Genomic DNA, 18,465 nt, shown 5'->3' on the forward strand with positions numbered 1-18,465 from the left:
TTATTTTCCCAAGGGTAACAGGAGAAACTGGACTCAAAAAGTTGTCATCCAATTTGTCCTGAGTATGCTGATACCCCATATGTGAGGGGGACCACTGTTTGGGCACACATTGGGGCTCAGAAGGGAAGTAGTGACCTTGCAAATGCAATATGAAGCCTGCAGATCATTCCATCAAAGTCAGCATTTTAAAGAGCTCCTGATGTACCTAAACAGTAGAAACCCCCTACAAGTGACCCCATCTTGGAAATTAGCCCCCCCCCCAAGGAACTTATCTAGATGTGTGGTGAGCATTTTGAATGCCCAAGTGCTTCACAGAAGTTTGACGCAGTGCTGTGAAAATAAAAAAATCATTTTTTTCCACAAAAATAATTTTTTAGCCCCCAATTTTTTTTCTATTTTCGAAAGGTAACAGGAGAAGCTGGACCCCAAAAGTTGTTGTCCAACTAGTACTTAGTATGCTGAGGTTCCATATGTGGGGGTAAACCACTTGGCGCACGGGAGAGCTCAGAAGGGAGGGAGCACCATTTGACTTTTTGAGCGCAAAATTGGCTGTCTCGTTTGGAGACCCCCTGATGTACCTATACAGTTGAAACCTCCCAATTCTAACTCCAACCCTAACCCCAACACACCCTTAACCCTAACCCAACCTGATCCATAATCCTAATCACAACCCCAACCATAAGCCTAATCACAACCTTAACCCCAAAACACCCCTAACCCCAACCCTAACCATAACCCTAATCAAAACCCTAAGCCCAACACACCCCTAATCCTAATCTCAACCCTAACCTCAAACCTAACCCTAATCCCAATACACCCCTAATCCCAACCCTAACCTTAACCCTAATCCAAAACCTAACCCTAATCCAAAACATAACCCTAATGCTAACCCTAACCCTACTCCAAACCCTAATCCCAACCCAAACCCCAACTCTAACCCTAACTTTAGCCCCAACTCTAGCCCTAACATTAACATTAGCCCCAACCCTAACCCTAACTTTAGCCACAACCCTATCCCTAGCCCCAACCCTAACTTTAGCCCCAACCCTAACTTTAGCACCAACCCCAACCCTAACACTAACACGACCCCTAATTGGAAATTAATTAGGCAAAAATAATAAAATTAAAAATGTATGTATTTCTAAACTAAGGAAGTGAAAAAGGGGGGGTCTTTACTATTTTTTTTTATTTTGATCACTGTGATAGGATCTCACAGTGACCAAAATAAAACAACAGGAAGAAATCTTCCTCTGCCGGAAAGCAGATCATGGCAAGCGTTCTGCGCATGCGCCCGCCATTTTCTTACCGAAGCAAGAAGCCAGAAGCCAGGAGAGGAAGCAGGAGGACCCAGGGACACCGGTAAGCATGACAGGGTCCCCGATCCCCCTATTTCTCTGTCCTCTGATGTGCGATCACATCAGAGGACAGAGAATAAAACACCACATTTTTTTTGCAGTCGCTGGTAAATGGTTATTTACTAGCGATCACAAAACAGGGTCGGTAAAAACCGACCCCGATCATGTTCTTTGGGGTCTCGGCTACCCCCAGCAGCCGAGACCCCAAAGATCTTCCGGGTGCGCCCACCATTTTTTTGCGGGAAGAAGATGACGGCGCCCCTGGGGAGCCAAAAGGAGCACTGGGGGAGATGTGTGAGTGTCAGGGGGGGTGATCAGGGACCCCATTTCTCTGTCCTCTGATGTGCGATCACATCAGAGGACAGAGAAATTAAATGGCAAATCTCTTTTTTTTTGCAACCGCCGGTAAATGGTTGCGATCGCAACTCGGGGGTCAGTAAAAACTGACCCGAATCATGTTCTCTCGGGTCTCGGCAACCGAGACCCCAGAGAAAATCCGACTCTGGGGGACGCTATACACTTTTTCCACAGCGCCGTTAATTAGCGGAGCTGTGGTTTAAGTACCCGTCGCCGATACGCCTTAACGACAACTGCTGCCATTAAAAGATAACAATGCAAGGTTCGGTGTAATCTTACACCGCACCTTGCATTGTTATCTCTGGGTATTCAAGATATTCCTTTCCAATTTCGACATATAACTATTCATATTTTATTAGTCGCTAAATTACTGATTGCTTCAAGGTGGAAACAGAAAGATATTCCCAAAATTTCAGCTATTAGATCGGGGTCACACTGCTCTAGAATACGGACTAGTGCTATGCGAGAAAACATCACATAGCACTCGGTGTTAATGTATTGTGCACCGCACATCACCATTTTTTTCTCAGGCGTATTCAGCGAGCGAGTGAAATTGCAGCACTCTGAGATTGTACACATATATATCGCCCGAGTCTCGCCACTGCAAGTCTATGAGTGCGAGAAAAAAAATCGGACACCACAAGGACCATCAGTGTGACTTGCGAGAAATACACACACCTTTTCCTCATTTCAGCCCATTGAGCCATTAAGTTCAATGAGGAAAAACAGTGCGAATGTAAAGCTATACGCATGTCGTACGGATACATAGGTGCAAGAAAATTGCATCATCGTATTGCAAATGCATTACACACAGGTGACCATAGGGAGAACACTTGTGCAATTCTCACCAGGGAGACTTGGACTGATTTTCCATACCGTAAGTGTGACCCCGGCCTTAAAGAGATAATTTCTACTCAATTTTTGAATTCTCTCTTGCTTTGAGAGAGAATAAATTTATAGCGTATACCATGAGATGGCACATTTGGAATAATGTTTTTCCTCCTTCCCCCTAGCTTGATATGTGTATGCATATATATGTGTATGTATGTTGATTAACCTAGAACAGGACAAGCCAAGCCAAGTTTCATCATTGTCGACAAACTCAACTATTAGATTCCGAAGAAGTCCTTTAAGTTCAATATACCAGTTAGACATATGAACCCTAATGATACATGCAGTACTTGAATTTATAACAAATTTAATTTCAAACAGAGTGAAAATTTACCAGTAGGACCTTAGTAGTTAATTTCCCCATTTCCCTTGTTGTTCCCAGTTCTTCCCTTCTTCATAATCCTCTCCGCCTTCCTTACCCCACCTTCTTCCCTCCCTTATGTTGTTTTGTATCATTTTGTATTGTATTATAAAAACTTCAATAAAAATTCAGTTGGAAACAAATGTAGTAAACTCTTAAACCAAATTACTAAAATTCACCCTCATGTAGTATGTTTATACGAAACCTACTGGCTCAAAAAAAAAATCCATCCTTAAAACACAAGCATTAACATGAGGCTTCATATACAAAAAAAACCAGGAGTCTTCAAATTATTTAGAAGAGGTTCTAAGTGTTCCGTACTTGAAGAAATTCAAGATCTGCAGGTAGATTTATTATGAGAGCACTTTTCAAAGAACAGGAATACAGTTTAGTCAATGTATATGCTCCAAAGACACATAACCATTTATTTTTTGTCAAACTTTTTGAAAAAACTTCAGGCATAGTATGAATTTAAACTAATAATGAAAGGCGACCTAAATGCTAATCATGATCTTTTTATGGATAGATCTGATCCTCCCACTCCCACCTTTCCCAATTCTTGATGTCATAGATAAAATGACTTTGTCACATTGGATTTAGATGCTCCTACAAATAAATTTTTGTCTGTTGGAAATTCCCTCACACCTCTACAATTATCATGACTTTTTGAAGGGCCATTGACAGGAACATATGACAGAAAATATGGATCATCTAGATCATTGTTTCCAAAACAGTCCTCATGAACCCAGCACATTATATTTTCAGGGTTTCTCTACTATTACACAGGTGATGGAATTATTATTAAAGCATCAGAAACTGACACAAGTTCTCTCACTTATGATGTTTTCAGGATTTCCTTAGAATTTCAAGAGTTGGGGGACATGAGAACAGGGTTTAGGAAATTCTGATTTCGATAAGATAAGATTGATAAAGTGTCACAGTTAAGATTTGCATACAAAGTGAGAGTAAAGGGGTTAAAGGAAAACATGTGTCACTGGGTTAACAACTGGCTCAGTGATAGAAAACAGAGGGTGGTTATTAATGGAACACAGTTAAATTTGGTTGCAGGTGACAGTAGGGTACCACAGGGGTCAGTATTGGCCCCTTTTCTTTTTAACATATTTATTAATGACCTTGTAGAAGGCATACAGAAAAGGATTTCAATATCTCCAGTTGAAATTAAAATCTGCAAGTTGAAATAATAAGAAAGAGACAGCATCCATAAAATTATACAGTATAATAGGATAAGGGTGTGGGGTGACATGTTACTATTCTTGTAGAGTTGTGGATGTCACAACTTTAAAAGAAGCCTTTCTTCAGATTACACTGGCGGCTGAGGAGCTGCAGTAGCTAACATTCATTACCGAGTTCTCACACCTATACCTCAGCTTTAATTTCTTTTACCTCTCTCTTGTCTAATTTTACTCCACCTGTAATCATTATTGAGGCATCTGAACTGTTGTTACAGTACAAACCCTCCAGCATTGGAGTGGGCTAATACGGTCTCGCAATACATAATACAGAAAAGTATTGGAATCATGCAGTGCAGTGCTTTTATTTTTTTACACCTGGAATAAGGAATTATATCAATGTTATTTAATTGATCTCACCACTATATTTTAATTTCATCTTTTATTATACTGTTTAATTGATTTTAAATTATGTTCTGTATTATAAGAATTCTATTATTTAGCATTAATTACTTTATTTTTCCGGGAAGAAGCCAATAGTCAAAAAACTATTAAAAATTATCATTGTTTTTTTTTTTGGCTTCTTGGACCCAAAATGATGTTATTCAACTAATTACAAAAATAGTTCAATCTGTTTTGATTATCTTATTTTGTAGGTTTAGATTATAACAAGTCATAATGGATGTATCCTAAAACCCCCGGCCACTAAGTACATTGTTGTATTTCGCTTACAACAAAAACAATCTTTGTGTTCAAAGGAATTACATGTTCTAGAGAGGCTGCATTCACCAGGGGATTATTTTCCTGCATTTTATTATGTTTACAATTTATTTTTCTCCATTAAATGAAAATTTTGATTGACCAGTCTACTTAACAACTGCATGTACAAATACAAGCTGTTATCATTGGGAATTTATAATGGAGATGTTTATGGGAAAGTCAGATATCTTATGGGTATAACCATTATAGATGTAATTTACTAGTTGCAAATCTACAGTATCATTAAGTATGATCACACATACCATTGTCTTGAACAACTGATTAATTTTGCTTTTCTTTGCAATCCTCTTGTCTAACTCCAGGGCACCCGGATTTGGTTGGCTCATCCTGTGAGATTGATTCTTTTCTTCATGCGTTGTGCTACTGACAACTGATAAAGTTAAAGCTGAAAACAGAATAAGAAAGAAATGAACAGAACACGAAATAAATGCAGGCATGAATACTTGGGATCCTGGTTTTTTAGGGAACATGAGGATTTATTCTTGTTATGTTCTTGCTATATTATGTTGAATTACAGTTTTACATATTATAATACTTGTTACCACAGCAAAAATAAAATGGGATAGAAAAATTTTAATAGAAATGTAAAAGGATACTGCCCTGGTTTTATATCAAATTTTCAAAATGATTTTTAAATAAAAATGAATATGCAAAAAGTACGGTACTCTCTCATCAAATAATGTTTTCTTTTTAAATATTTGGGATCTACGAGTAATGATTTTAACAACATAAATTATTATGTGTTTCCAAAATCACTCTAAATAAACAATGCAAAGACTGAAAGGTTGCTATTTTTATAGTATAAAAAGCAGCGCAATGGCATAGCATATGGTGAGGCAGCATACAGACAGCTCTTCTGGACACTTAAAATGGGTCTTCCCTTGCGGGAAGACCTTTGCAGCAAGAAGAGCTTTTCCCATAGACTATACAATAGACTGAAACAGCACAATTTATTGCATTGATGTTGCAAACTGTAGAGTACAGTATGACATTGCTAAAACTTTGCAATGTATATAAATTTGGTTAATTATGGGCTAGACAATTATGCTGTCATATACTGCACCCCAAAAATGAACCATTGAGAAAACGCCAAAATTATACATATTATTATTTATTGCACATTAAACACTGCTAAATAAAAATAAATTTAAAATAGTTGCCAGAAAAGGGATGAAAATGCTTGCTCATTTACACCACTAAAACAGCTGCCTGTTACCGGTTTACCCCCTGGGCACTGGGACAATTTTATGAGTGTAACGTAAGGACTCGGCAGTATAGCACAGTCGTTTACAATCTTACAATCAATTAATTTTAACCCCCAAACAAATATTCCTCTCCTGTCCCAATGAGACTTCAAAGAACTCAGAACAATAGTCTGTCCTCAACTATATTAAAAATACCCTAAGTTAACTGTTGTGAATTCCGTTCTCGAACTCCCTCCTGTGGTCATGAATGGTACTTCAGCGAGTTCTGTCCGTGGACTCCCTCTGGTGGCTGTGAGTGGAACTGCTGGTTCTTGAGGTTGCTTCCTCAGCTGCCCTCGTTTGCGGCTAGGCTGGCTTCTCTATTTAACTCCACTCAGATCGTTACTTCATGCCAGCTGTCAATGTATCAGTACTGGTTCAGATCTCTCTCGGATCTTTCTGATGACCTGTCTACTCCAGCAGAAGCTAAGTCCCTGCTAGTTCATTTGTTGTTCATTGTGTACTGAATATATTTCTTAGTACTTGCTAAGTTCTAGTCCAGCTTGCTAACATGATATTGCCTTGCTAGCTGGAAGCTCTGGGGTGCAGAGTGGCACCTCCGCACCGTGAGTCGATGCAGGGGTCTTTTTGCACACTCTGCGTGGCTTTTTGTAGTTTTTTGTGTTGACCGCATAGATCCCTTTCCTATCCTCTGTCTATTTAGTGAAGACTTGCCTCCTTTGCTGAAACCTGTTTTATTCCTGTGTTTGTGACTTTCCTCTTATCTCACAGTCAATATTTGTGGGGCTGCCTTTTCCTTTGGGGAATTTCTCAGAGGCAAGGTAAGGCTTTATTTCCTATCTTTAGGGGTAGTTAGCTCTTAGGCAGTGAAGAGGCGTCTAGGGAGAGTTAGGTACGCTCCACGGCTATTTCTAGTTGTGTGATAGGATTAGGATTTGCGGTCAGCAGAGATCCCACTTCCCAGAGCTTGTCCTGTCGTCTAGTTTAACCATCAGGTCATTCCAGGTGCTCCTAACCACCAGGTCCATAACAGTACAGCTGGCCAACAAAGTGTTAATGCATCTCAATAGAGGGATAAGAGAAGTTCTGAGACCATTTTTTTTTCTCTGCAGTGTGTTTTGTCTTTCTTTTCCCCTTAACCTCTGGGTGGTTCAGGACTCAGGTGTAGATATGGACATTCAAGGTCTGTCCTCTTGTGTTGATCAACTCACTGCAAGGGTACAAAGCATTCAAGATTATGTAGTTCAGAATCCGATGTTAGAGCCTAGAATTCCAATTCCTGATTTGTTTTCTGGGGATAGATCTAAATTTCTGAATTTCAAAAATAATTGTAGACTGTTTCTTGCTTTGAAAGCCAGCTCCTCTGGTGACCCCATTCAGCAAGTAAAAATCATTATTTCTTTGTTACGTGGCGACCCTCAAGACTGGGCATTCTCCCTTGCGCCAGGAGATCCTGCATTGCTTAATGTTGATGCGTTTTTTCTGGCGCTTGGATTGCTTTATGACGAACCTAACTCTGTGGATCAGGCAGAGAAAATCTTGCTGGCTTTGTGTCAGGGTCAGGATGAGGCGGAGGTATATTGCCAGAAGTTTAAAAAGTGGTCTGTGCTTACTCAATGGAATGAGTGTGCCCTTGCAGCAATTTTCAGAAAGGGTCTTTCTGAAGCCCTTAAGGATGTTATGGTGGGGTTCTCCACGCCTGCTGGTCTGAATGAATCAATGTCCTTGGCCATTCAGATCGATCGGCCCTTGCGTGAGCGCAAGGTTGTGCACCATTTGGTGGTATCCTCTGAGCAGAGGCCTGAGCCTATGCAATGTGATAGGACTTTGACCAGAGCTGAACGGCAAGAACACAGACGTCAGAATGGGCTGTGTTTTTACTGTGGTGACTCCACTCATGCTATCTCTGATTGTCCTAAGCGCACTAAGCGGTTCGCTAGGTCTGTCACCATTGGTACGGTACAGCCTAAATTTCTTTTGTCCGTTACTCTGATTTGCTCTTTGTCGTCCTACTCTGTTATGGCATTTGTGGATTCAGGCGCTGCCCTGAATTTGATGGACTTGGAGTTTGCCAGGCGCTGTGGCTTTTTCTTGGAGCCCTTGCAGTATCCTATTCCATTAAGGGGAATTGATGCTACGCCTTTGGCCAAGAATAAACCTCAGTACTGGACTCAGTTGACCATGTGCATGGCTCCTGCACATCAGGAAGATATTCGCTTTTTGGTGTTGCATAATTTGCATGATGTGGTCGTGTTGGGTTTGCCATGGCTACAGGTCCATAATCCAGTATTGGATTGGAAATCAATGTCTGTGTCCAGTTGGGGTTGTCAAGGGGTACATGGTGATGTTCCGTTGTTGTCAATTTCTTCTTCTACACCTTCTGAAGTCCCTGAGTTTTTGTCGGATTACAAAGATGTATTTGATGAGCCCAAATCCAGTGCCCTACCTCCTCATAGGGATTGTGATTGTGCTATTAATTTGATTCCTGGTAGTAAATTTCCTAAGGGACGACTTTTCAATTTATCTGTGCCGGAACACGCCGCTATGCGGAGTTATATAAAGGAGTCCTTGGAGAAAGGGCATATTCGCCCGTCGTCGTCACCGTTGGGAGCAGGGTTCTTTTTTGTGGCCAAGAAAGATGGTTCTCTGAGACCTTGTATAGATTACCGCCTTCTCAATAAAATCACGGTCAAATTTCAGTACCCTTTGCCTCTACTGTCTGATTTGTTTGCTCGGATTAAGGGGGCTAGTTGGTTCACCAATATAGATCTTCGAGGGGCGTATAATCTTGTGCGTATTAAACAGGGCGATGAATGGAAAACAGCATTTAATACGCCCGAGGGCCATTTTGAGTACCTGGTGATGCCATTCGGGCTTTCTATTGCTCCATCTGTGTTTCAGTCCTTTATGCATGACATCTTCCGAAAGTATTTGGATAGATTCATGATTGTATATTTGGATGATATTTTGGTCTTTTTGGATGATTGGGAGTCTCATGTGAAGCAGGTCAGAATGGTGTTCCAGGTCCTTCGTGCTAATTCTTTGTTTGTGAAATGTCTCTTCGGAGTTCAGAAGGTTTCCTTTTTGGGCTTAATTTTTTCCCCTTCTAATATCGAGATGGATCCTGTTAAAGTTCAGGCCATTTATGATTGGACTCAGCCTACATCTGTGAAGAGCCTTCAGAAATTCCTGGGCTTTGCTAATTTTTACCGTCGCTTCATCGCTAATTTTTCTAGTGTTGTTAAACCGTTGACTGATTTGACCAAGAAAGGTGCTGATGTGGTTAATTGGTCCTCTGCGGCCGTTGAGGCTTTTCGGGAGTTGAAACGTCGTTTCTCTTCGGCCCCTGTGTTGTGTCAGCCAGATGTTTTGCTCCCTTTTCAGGTCGAGGTTGATGCTTCTGAGATTGGAGCAGGGGCTGTTTTGTCTCAAAGAAGTTCTGATGGCTCTGTGATGAAGCTATTTGCTTTCTTTTCTAGAAAGTTTTCGCCTGCTGAGCGCAATTATGATGTTGGCAATCGGGAGTTGTTGGCTATGAAGTGGGCATTCGAAGAGTGGCGACATTGGCTTGAGGGAGCCAAGCACCGCGTGGTGGTCTTAACGGATCACAAGAATCTGACTTATCTCGAGTCTGCCAAGCGGTTGAATCCTAGACAGGCTCGATGGTCGCTGTTTTTCTCCCGTTTCGATTTTGTGGTTTCATACCTTCCGGGTTCTAAGAATGTGAAGGCCGATGCCCTTTCAAGGAGTTTTGTGCCTGATTCTCCGGGAGTTCCTGAGCCGGCTGGTATTCTCAAAGAGGGGGTAATTCTGTCTGCCATCTCACCTGATTTGCGGCGGGCGCTGCAGGAGTTTCAGGCTGATAGACCTGACCGTTGTCCAGCGGAGAAACTGTTTGTCCCTGATAGATGGACTAGTAGAGTTATCTCTGAGGTTCATTGTTCGGTGTTGGCTGGTCATCCTGGGATTTTTGGTACCAGAGATTTGGTGGCTAGGTCCTTTTGGTGGCCTTCCTTGTCACGGGATGTGCGTTCTTTTGTGCAGTCCTGTGGGACTTGTGCTCGGGCCAAGCCCCACTGTTCTCGTGCCAGTGGGTTACTTTTGCCCTTGCCAGTCCCGAAAAGGCCTTGGACGCATGTTTCCATGGATTTTATTTCAGATCTCCCTGTCTCTCAAAGGATGTCGGTCATCTGGGTGGTTTGTGATCGCTTCTCTAAGATGGTCCATTTGGTACCCTTGCCTAAATTGCCTTCCTCCTCTGATTTGGTTCCATTATTTTTCCAGCATGTGGTTCGTTTGCATGGCATTCCGGAGAACATCGTGTCGGACAGAGGTTCCCAGTTTGTTTCAAGGTTTTGGCGGTTCTTTTGTGCTAAGATGGGCATTGATTTGTCTTTTTCTTCGGCTTTCCATCCTCAGACAAATGGCCAAACCGAACGAACTAATCAGACTTTGGAGACCTATCTGAGATGCTTTGTTTCTGCTGATCAGGATGATTGGGTGACCTTCTTGCCATTGGCTGAGTTCGCCCTTAATAATCGGGCTAGTTCGGCTACTTTGGTTTCGCCTTTTTTTTGTAATTTTGGTTTTCATCCTCGTTTTTCTTCAGGGCAGGTTGAGCCTTCGGACTGTCCTGGTGTAGATTCTGTGGTGGACAGGTTGCAGCAAATTTGGACTCATGTAGTGGACAATTTGACATTGTCCCAGGAGAAGGCTCAACGTTTCGCCAACCGCCGTCGTTGTGTTGGTCCCCGACTTTGTGTTGGGGATTTGGTTTGGTTGTCGTCTTGTTATGTCCCTATGAAGGTTTCTTCTCCTAAGTTTAAACCTCGTTTCATTGGTCCTTATAAGATTTCTGAAATTCTCAATCCTGTCATTTCGTTTGGCCCTTCCAGCTTCTTTTGCCATCCATAATGTGTTCCATAGGTCGTTGTTGCGGAGATATGTGGCGCCTATGGTTCCCTCCGTTGACCCTCCTGCTCCGGTTTTGGTCGAGGGGGAGTTGGAGTATGTGGTGGAGAAGATTTTAGATTCTTGTATTTCGAGACGGAAACTTCAGTACCTGGTCAAATGGAAGGGCTATGGTCAGGAGGATAATTCCTGGGTTGTTGCCTCCGATGTCCATGCTGCCGATTTGGTTCGTGCCTTTCATTTGGCTCATCCTAATCGGCCTGGGGGCTCTGGTGAGGGTTCGGTGACCCCTCCTCAAGGGGGGGTACTGTTGTGAATTCCGTTCTCGAACTCCCTCCTGTGGTCATGAATGGTACTTCGGCGAGTTCTGTCCGTGGACTCCCTCTGGTGGCTGTGAGTGGAACTGCTGGTTCTTGAGGTTGCTTCCTCAGCTGCCCTCGTTTGCGGCTAGGCTGGCTTCTCTATTTAACTCCACTCAGATCGTTACTTCATGCCAGCTGTCAATGTATCAGTACTGGTTCAGATCTCTCTCGGATCTTTCTGATGACCTGTCTACTCCAGCAGAAGCTAAGTCCCTGCTAGTTCATTTGTTGTTCATTGTGTACTGAATATATTTCTTAGTACTTGCTAAGTTCTAGTCCAGCTTGCTAACATGATATTGCCTTGCTAGCTGGAAGCTCTGGGGTGCAGAGTGGCACCTCCGCACCGTGAGTCAGTGCGGGGGTCTTTTTGCACACTCTGCGTGGCTTTTTGTAGTTTTTTGTGTTGACCGCATAGATCGCTTTACTATCTTCTGTCTATTTAGTGAAGACTGGCCTCCTTTGCTGAAACCTGTTTTATTCCTGTGTTTGTGACTTTCCTCTTATCTCACAGTCAATATTTGTGGGGGCTGCCTTTTCCTTTGGGGAATTTCTCTGAGGCAAGGTAAGGCTTTATTTCCTATCTTTAGGGGTAGTTAGCTCTTAGGCTGTGAAGAGGCGTCTAGGAGAGTTAGGTACGCTCCACGGCTAATTCTAGTTGTGTGATAGGATTAGGATTTGCGGTCAGCAGAGATCCCACTTCCCAGAGCTTGTCCTGTCGTCTAGTTTAACCATCAGGTCATTCCAGGTGCTCCTAACCACCAGGTCCATAACAGTTAATCAACTGCGATGGCTATTTATAGTACTGGAGAATTGTTCAACTTCGATAGACTTCATTCACATCTAATGTTCCGCAGAAACTCTCCCTGGAAGCAAAAAGAAGTTCAAGTTTGGTCTGAAGTCCGTTGCATGCTGTGTCGACACCTAAGTGTGAATTAGGATCCTTAATTATGGAACAAATAGGAAACGTGGCAGCAAATCTAAAGGTTCAGGATGGCAATTTTGGCATAAAACATGGCATGAAACAGTCAATATATTTATCTATTTACAGGTGTTTCTCACAAAATTTAAAGATCATCGCAAAGTTCATTTATTCAGTTCTTCAATACAAAAAGTGAAGCGCTTATTATATAGGGTCATTACAAACAGAGTGATCTATTTCCAGTGTTTATGACTTTTGGGTTTTCATTGGCTGTAAGCCACAATCATCAACATTAACAGGTATAATCTCAGTAAATTACAATAATTAACAAAAAACACCTGCAGAGGTTTCCTGCGATTTTAACAAGGCCCCTTAGTCTGTTTCAGTAGCCTCCATAATCATAGGGAAGACTGCTGACTTGACAGATGTCCAGAAGACACTCAATCACATACTCCACAAGGAGGGTAAGCCACAAAAGGTAATTGCTAAAGAAGCTGGCTGTTCATAGAGTGCTGTATCCAAGCATATTAATGGAAGGTTGAGAGGAATGAAAAAGGTGCACAAGCAACCAGGATAACTGCAGCCTTGAAGGAATTGTTAAGAAAAGGCGATTCAAGGATTGGATTGCTGCTGGAGTCATTGCTTCAAGAGTCACCACACAGAGACATATTCAGGACATGGTCTACAAGTGTCGCATTCCTTGTGTCAAGCCACTCATGACTAATAGACAATGCCAGAAGCGTCTTACCTGGGCCAAGGAGAAAAAGTACTGGACTGTTGCTCAGTGGTCCGAGGAGTTGTTTTCCGGGGCAGCACGGTGTTGCAGTGGTTAGCACTGCAGCCTTGCAGCGCTGGAGTCCTGGGTTCTAATCCCACCCAGGACAACATCTGCAAAGAGTTTGTATGTTCTCTCCGTGTTTGCGTGGGTGTACTCCGGTTTCCTCCCACATTCCAAAGACCTACTCATAGGGAATTTAGATTGTGAGCCCCATCGGGGACAGCGATGATAATGTGTGCAAACTGTAAAGAGCTGCGGAATATGTTAGCACTATATAAAAATAAAAGATTATTATTATTTTCAGGTGAAAGTAAATTTATTAATTCATTTGGAAATCAAGGTCCCAGAGTCTGGAGGAAGAGTGGAGAGACACACAATCCAAGCTGCTTTAGGTCTATTGTGAAGTTTCCACAATCAGTGATGGTTTTGAGAGCCATGTCATCTGCTGGTGTAGGTCCACTGTGTTTTATCAAGATCAAAGTCAGCGCAGCTGTCTACCAGGAAATTTTAGAGCACTTCATGCTTCCCTCTGCCGACAAGCTTTTTGGAGATGGAAATTTCATTCTCCAGCAGGACTTGACACCTGTCCACACTGCCAAAAGTACTAATACCTGGTTTAAAAATAACAGTATCACTGTGCTTGATTGGCCAGCAAACTCACCTGACTTTAACGCCATAGAGAATCTATGGGGTATTGTCAAGAGGAAGATGAGAAACCCAGACCCAACAATGCAGACGAGCTGAAGGCTGCTATCAAAGCAACCTGTGCTTCCATAACACCTCAGCAGTGTCACAGGCTGCTCGCCTCCATGCCAGCTGCATTGATGCAGTAATTAATGCAAAAGGAGCCCTGGCCTAGTATTGAGTGCATTTACTTAACATATATTTCAGTAGGCCAACATTTTGGATTTTAAAATCATTTTTCAAGCTGGTGTTATAAAGTATTCTAATTTCCTGAGATAATGACTTTTGGGTTTTCATTGGCTGTAAGCCATAATCATCAACATTAACAGAAATAAACATTTGAAATAGATCACTCTGTTTGTAATGACTCTATATAATATATAAGTTTCACTTTTTGTAATGAAAAATTGAAATAATTGAACTTTTTGATGCTATTCTAATTTTGTAAGAAGCACCTGTAACTACAAGCTCTATTCCAGCCTCGAGTATTTTGACACCAGAATGTAGTGAGGTGTGTGCATGGTTACTCTCTGCAGCGGCGCAATGGGCCTTAGTTTTCTTATCGATCCGGGTCTGCTCCGGCAAAAATCAGTGAATATGGACAGATGTGGGGTCCCTCCATTAGGTGAATAGGTCCACCTCTGACATTCATTTTGCATCTTATTGTCTTTCAGCAATGCTTAGGCAACAGCAACCAAATAACAACATTACTGCAAATGATCAAATCTTTTTACAACAGGTAAATTATTCGATTTTTACGTTGTCAGCAACCCTCTCCATACAAAATTTGTCTTGCATAAATCACTGTAGAGGTACACCAGCATTAGATCTGGCAGTCCTACACAAAGTTATAGGGGAGGTGGACACATATGTTGGGGAAGGAGCTGCTGGGTGCACAACTTCCTCCCTTGGTGGTAAGCCTGTGATGGCTAGAGTCTCTGTTGATGTGGGGACCGACACTATCCACTGTTTCTCATCCAAGGGGGGACCCCTGCTCTCAAGGCAGGAGTAGGTACTTCTGCTGCGCCAATCGACTCTTCAAAGGTGCAGGATCTCAATATGTGATTTTCTGGATTTTATTTCTGATATTTTATCTCTCAATGTCAAAATTAACCTACCCTCAAAATTATAGACTGTTCATGTCTTTGTTAGTGGGCAAGGGATCAGCAAGGGATCAAATAATTCTTTCCTGCATTGCATGCTGAATATATTCTTCAAACTTCTACACATCTCTTTAATCCAAAATAAGTTATGTAGAGATTCACTCTCTTTTCTTTATTACCTTCATTACTCTACATGTTAAACAGCCTAGTTGTCTTGACCACTCTCCATAACAGGATGCCAGATAACTCACATTTTCCTCAGTCTCTATAAACATATCCTGAACTATACTACTGGACTGTACTGGGATATATGAATGCATTTTTCTTTTATATTTTGTCTCTCAAACCTCTCCCTGATGTGCCAAGCGGAGCCTCCCACCTTTCCTATTAGCTATCTAAATCGAAGAACATATTCCATGAACACCAATAATTCAGGCAAATCACCTCTCAATTTACTGACTTTACTTTTTTTTGCCCTATAACTTTTTTTTACCAGCACTGTGTAACAGTCATCTTACATTTGCCAAAATCAGGAAGATGTTCAAGTACAGTAGGTGTCAAAATTTCTTAAAACCTGTATCTTTGGGATAGGCTATAAACCTATAAGGCTATGTTCACATATCCAGTACTGACCTGTTAGCAGGTACAGACTGGGGTTGAAATTCAGCCCTGGCATTTGAAATCACACAGGCCCATGCTGTCCCCATCCCCAAGCACCATGGGATAAATTACTAATATTACCCTGGATGGAGGAAAGCAAGATTTACTACAAGACCATTATTTCTAATGATACCCGTGGCCTGCTGGGGTAAGTCAGCGACTTTGTCCTTCGCCACAACTCTTAACAGTATGAGTGCCTTGAGAACACCAATTCTGTTAATGTAGCAGACACAACGTTTTAGTCCATTTTTAAAAAAAACTGATCTCTGATGGATACTTTTTTTTAACAATGTCTATGGAAAACGGATCCATTAATGAGCCATCTGTTATCTTCATACCAATAGCACATATAGGACCAGAAAATAATTACAGAAAAAAGTGAACATATATTCCCTTAAAAACAGTCTTTAATCATTAGATATTTTTAAAAAACACTTACCCAGTGAAAAAATGGTTGGATACCAAAAATGAAAAAAATGACCTACCAATCGACCTGTAAAACCCCTGTACTAGGCCTGTCTAGATACCTGCCTTTCTGTGGAGGTTGGCACCCTAATAGTACAATTTTGGTGCCCCCACTCAACGTAGGCTGTCCCTATCTCCCCTATTGCACCCTATTTTGCAGGTGAGAAAACAATGCAAATATAGGAAAAAGATGAAGAAGGCTGGTAATAAAAATGCCTTAAAAAACCCTTGCAGGTGTTTTATAGATAAAGAATAATAACAAAATGCTGTTCATTACAATAAATATCCTACAAACCAATAAGCATCTAGATGCACACCCATAATAAATAGATCAAGATCAAGCAATATGCACAAGATTCTATGTCTTAAAAAGTGGCGGAGTATGACATAGGGTGTATTTATTGTTTATGGGGTACGCCCCAACGCGTTTCCCCACTGTTACAGTTCATCAGGAGGCTGACAAGGATGATAAATATCAGGCATTGTCTAATATATTGTCTGATATGTCATAATTAATAGAAGACATAGCTGGCGGCCATAAACGAGTGGACTAAAATACCCCTGCTGTGTAACCCTGCCCAAATGAGCTCTGCCTACCAAATCATCAGCGGTAGAAACCAGGTAAAGAAGTCCATTACAACAAATAGATATATAGATATCAGGTCCTCACCATACAAGCCTGCGTTCCATGGTAGTGTGTATATCCGGAACCAATAATCCCGCCTATTCAGGCGTTTGTTCCACGATAATGCGCATGTCTGAAGTCAATAGAAGACATTCGTTCCACCGGCTTCTACTTGAAACCACTGCGCAAAAGCGGATTTTAAAAATACTATACATTCCACTGGCGTGCGCTTCACATTGCTGAACATGTCCGGATGTGACTAGTAATAGAGAATGCATTTCACATCGTGGAGCGCATAAAACTTCCGGTAATGACTTGAAGCTTAGCAATACTCTGGAATAATACGCTACAGAAAATAGATATTTTAAATATCTAATCATTAAACACGGTTTTAAAGGGAATATATGTTAACTTTTTTCTTTTTTCCATCTGTTATCTCTTATTTGAAATAGATCTCATATACAGAAAACTTATCCTTCTCAAATGGGAGAACAACGGATAACTAATTAACGGATTTGTTTTCCATAGACTTCAATGTTATCAATGTTCCATAGATCATTTTTTTTAAATGACTAAAAATTGGTGTCGGCACAACTTTTTTTTGCCACAAGATTGCTGCTAAATCCATTCTAAATGATGACTACCGGACATTAAGGTTGAGCGAAATGGATCAGACAAATTCAAGAATCGCCGACTTTCGGCAAAGTCGGGTTTCATGAAACCCGACCCGATCTTAGTGTGGGATTGGCCATGAGGTCGCCGATCTGCGCGCAAAAGTAGCGTTTCGCATGACGCTTTCAGCCCCATTTTTCAGCCAATGAAGGAGGACGCTGAGTGTGGGCAGCGTGATGACATAGGTCTCGGTCCCCACCATCTTAGAGAAGGGCATGACAGTGATTGGCTTGCTTTCTGCGGCGTCACAGGGGCTATAAAGGGGCGTGCACGCCGACCGCCATCTTACTTCTGCCGATCTTAGCAAAGGGAGAGGTTGCTGCAGCTTCATCAGAAGAAGGGATATAGTTAGGGAGGGAAGATTAACCCCCAAACTGCTTGTGCTGTAGTGATTTCCACTGTCCAACACCACCTTTGTTTTGCAGGGACAGTGGAGGCTATATTTTTGTGCATCAGCTCTGTAGCTTATTAGGCTGCCTTATAAGACTCCCTGATAGCTGCATTGCTGTTTGCACCTCTGCTGTGCAAACCAACTGCTTTTTTAAAAGCAAAAATCCTGTAGCTCCTTTCTGCACAGTTAGCTTGTTTATTTGTCCACACTTTTGTGTGCAGCAGTCCTTTTTATTGCTGCCATACTTGTCCTGAGATCATTGTAGGGAGATTGAAATTGTACTACAGTCCTTGAATTTTCTCATATATCTTCCAGCCACTTTCTGCCACTTACATTGTGTTGTTTTATACACTGGGCCTGAGTTTGGGTTCAGTCTCCCCCCCAAAAAAAGTGAGATTCAAATTCTCACAAAGTGGATATACTTCAGTCCTGTTAGTTTGTAGTATGTCAGCCAGCCACTTTCTGCCACTTAGATTGCATTGTTATATACACACTGGGCCTGAGTTTTGGTTCAGTCTCACAAAAAAAAAGTGAGATTCAGATTCTCACAAAGTGGATATACTTCAGTCCTGTTAGTTTGTCGTATGTCAGCCAGCCACTTTCTGCCACTTAGATTGCGTTGCTATATACACTGGGCCTGAGTTCTGGATCAGTCTCCCACAAAAAAAGTGAGATTCAAATTCTCACAAAGTGGATATACTTCAGTCCTGTTAGTTTGTCGTATATCAGCCAGCCAGTTTCTGCCACTTACATTGT

General features: G+C 41.7%; 1 protein-coding gene across 1 annotated transcript in view; it reads right to left on the bottom strand.

The window, feature by feature from the left end:
- DOCK2 (dedicator of cytokinesis 2) overlaps nucleotides 1-18,465 on the bottom strand; it is a 1,347,187-nt gene that overhangs the window by 53,295 nt on the left and 1,275,427 nt on the right. The window contains exon 51 of the mRNA XM_077266018.1: nucleotides 5,177-5,319. Within this exon, the coding sequence (XP_077122133.1) occupies nucleotides 5,177-5,319 (143 nt within the window). The remainder of the gene's footprint in view (nucleotides 1-5,176; nucleotides 5,320-18,465) is intronic.

The sequence above is a fragment of the Ranitomeya variabilis genome, chromosome 5, assembly GCF_051348905.1.
Source record: "Ranitomeya variabilis isolate aRanVar5 chromosome 5, aRanVar5.hap1, whole genome shotgun sequence".
NCBI classification, from domain to species: Eukaryota; Metazoa; Chordata; class Amphibia; order Anura; family Dendrobatidae; genus Ranitomeya; species Ranitomeya variabilis.